The sequence below is a fragment of the Charadrius vociferus genome, unplaced genomic scaffold (genome assembly GCF_000708025.1).
Source record: "Charadrius vociferus isolate BGI_N301 unplaced genomic scaffold, ASM70802v2 scaffold1592, whole genome shotgun sequence".
NCBI classification, from domain to species: domain Eukaryota; kingdom Metazoa; phylum Chordata; class Aves; order Charadriiformes; family Charadriidae; genus Charadrius; species Charadrius vociferus.
Window position 1 is genome coordinate 45637 of NW_009647338.1, and position 2281 is coordinate 47917.

The 2281-nt window shown below is 50.0% G+C and overlaps 1 protein-coding gene across 1 annotated transcript in view; it reads right to left on the reverse strand.

Annotated features, from left to right (window-relative positions):
- The window catches only part of SDHB (succinate dehydrogenase complex, subunit B, iron sulfur (Ip)), a 10106-nt gene extending 7971 nt beyond the window's left edge, over window positions 1-2135 (reverse strand). The window contains exons 1-3 of the mRNA XM_009880085.1: window positions 2130-2135; window positions 1355-1482; window positions 1-37 (exon numbers count right to left, since the gene is read on the reverse strand). Coding sequence (XP_009878387.1) covers window positions 1-37; window positions 1355-1482; window positions 2130-2135 — 171 coding nt within the window. The remainder of the gene's footprint in view (window positions 38-1354; window positions 1483-2129) is intronic.
- Window positions 2136-2281: the final 146 nt, after the last annotated feature.

The window sequence follows — 2281 nt, forward strand, 5'->3', positions numbered from 1 at the left end:
AATCTTGATCAGAGCATCAAGCACCATAGGCCCACACCTATAACAGAAAACAAAGTCAGTGAACCCGTGTAATTCCCCTCCTCAGTCTCAGCGCTTGATCTCTGGCACCCCAAAGGAGCAGCACCTAAAAGGACTTTGATCAACTATAATTAAAAATACACTTTTTTTTGTTTGTTTGTTTGCCAATCCCAGGCAATAAGAGAGAGATCTCTTGATCAAGCAGCACAACCCATTCGCCTCAGCACACTCCACGGTCAGGGTGAGAGAAGCCCTTTTTTTTTTGCTGATACCCTGAAGATTTGGCTCAGCTGGAGAGGGTACAGACAGCACAACTGAAAACAGAGTGTCCCGCTACCGGTTCTCTCCTTTTGGGTCAGGTTTTAACAAGTCTGCCTGTCCTGATTAGTCACAAGAGGCAGTGCTGCACACAAAACCAAACACTCTTGGACAACTTATGTAATTTTATATATGGCAGACAAGGCAACACCCAGAAATTATTAACTGGTGTAAGTCACACAAAAATGTCAGTTCTCCGCCATGCCCTTCTTAAGTAGGTAGCTGTGCGGCTTTGCATCTGAAGCTTTCAAAAAGGGTTTGAGGTGAATTCCTCTGGCAAGAGCCTCGCAGAAACTGGAGCTCAGGGAAATCAAGGCCCACGTGAAGGTTTCTGCACTACGGGGAAGACTGCACTCCTCCAAAGAATCACAAAGAGCGAGTTTTCTTGGTGATACTGCACCAAAGCGTGCGGGTGGTTACTAGAAGTAACTAAGTGTTAAGAAAACTATAGGAAGAGTCATTAAAGCTTCCGCCTTATCTCTCAGGTCTGGGACTGCGAGCTACACTTAGAAGTTCCCTTTTGGAACATGCCCTGAAATTTACCATATAAATAAAGCTTATTAAAGCCCCAAACACATTCAAGTCTTCAACACAACTCAGGAACACAGGTAAAACTCACAAAAGTCACAAAACAAAGCGACCGTTTTACTGCTGACAGCTGTTGAGACACTGGCATTCAGGATATAGTTTTATTTGCCACACTTAGCACCCACAGGTGAGGGAGAGGAAAATAATCCCACGTGATCATAGTAAGATTTGCTTTATCAGGAAATAACACTGACCTCACCCGTGCTGAGGACAAGGTGCTCTGTAACACAGCTGAGGCACCACCTTCCTGAGGCACTCCAACGAGGTTTTAACAGTCCCTGAAGCTTAATGAGACTGCTGACACCTTTAGCTGTCAGCTCAAGTGCTCCTCAACCATCCCCTGTCCTCACTTGTCAGATAACCTGTGCGCACACACAGCCCCAGCGCACCTGCCTGCCAGCAAAGCTTCTCCCTAATGGGGCATACTCACTTATTCAAATCCACTTCATACGTCTGCATGCGGGGCTTGTCCCCAGGCTTATCGGGATCCCATCTGTAGATGGCAAACTTCTTCATACGGGGTGCCGCTGCAGCTGCTGTCTGCGCTCCCCTACATACCTGTATTGAAACAACAGCAAAACAGCCCTTAGGTCCCGTTGGGTGGCTTTTAGTTGAGCAACAGTGACTCGAGGCCACGCGTTTGGGGTGAGAGCTGTAAGACCCATCACAGTTTTGTATTTGGGCATTTGTACAGTTTTTGGAAAATCCTCCCGAGGATTTATCAGAGCAGTACACCTGGGCCCAGGCAGCCACTTCTGTCCTGAGGCTCCCTCCTCCACAAGACAGAGGAGATAATCCTAAAACTAAGGTGTGACCCACAGGCGCTCCTGCGGTGCCTGCGGACACTCCTTTCTCCACAGCCCTGAAGATTCTCCCTGGCACAAAACTGCCCTGAGAAGCCTCCAGCCACATCTCTACCCCACTCTAGTAGTCCACCTCCTCCCAGTATTCCCCCAGGACCTTCTTCCCCTTCCAGGCCACCCACCCCTACTCACCTCTCTCCAAACTGCCCCACATCCCTATTTCTCCTGTTCTCACATTTCTTACCCACCTCTTTCTGGATCTCCTGCACCCGCAGTCTCCTGTCAACCTCTACCTCCCCCTAAACCCATCCCAGACCCCTTCCTGCTCCTTTCTGCAGGTCCTCCCCAGCATCTCTCTCACACATTCTCTTGCCCGCCTAAACCCACCTCCCCTTCTCTTACCCACATTGAGCCATCTTCCCACCCTGTACTGCACCCTGGATCCCCTTCTGTCTCCCAGGCTCCTCTGCACCCCCTTCCAGCTCCCTCCCAGCTCCTCCAGTTCCCCAGCTCCCTCTACACTCCCCTCCTGCCCCCCAGCTCCCTCCCAATCC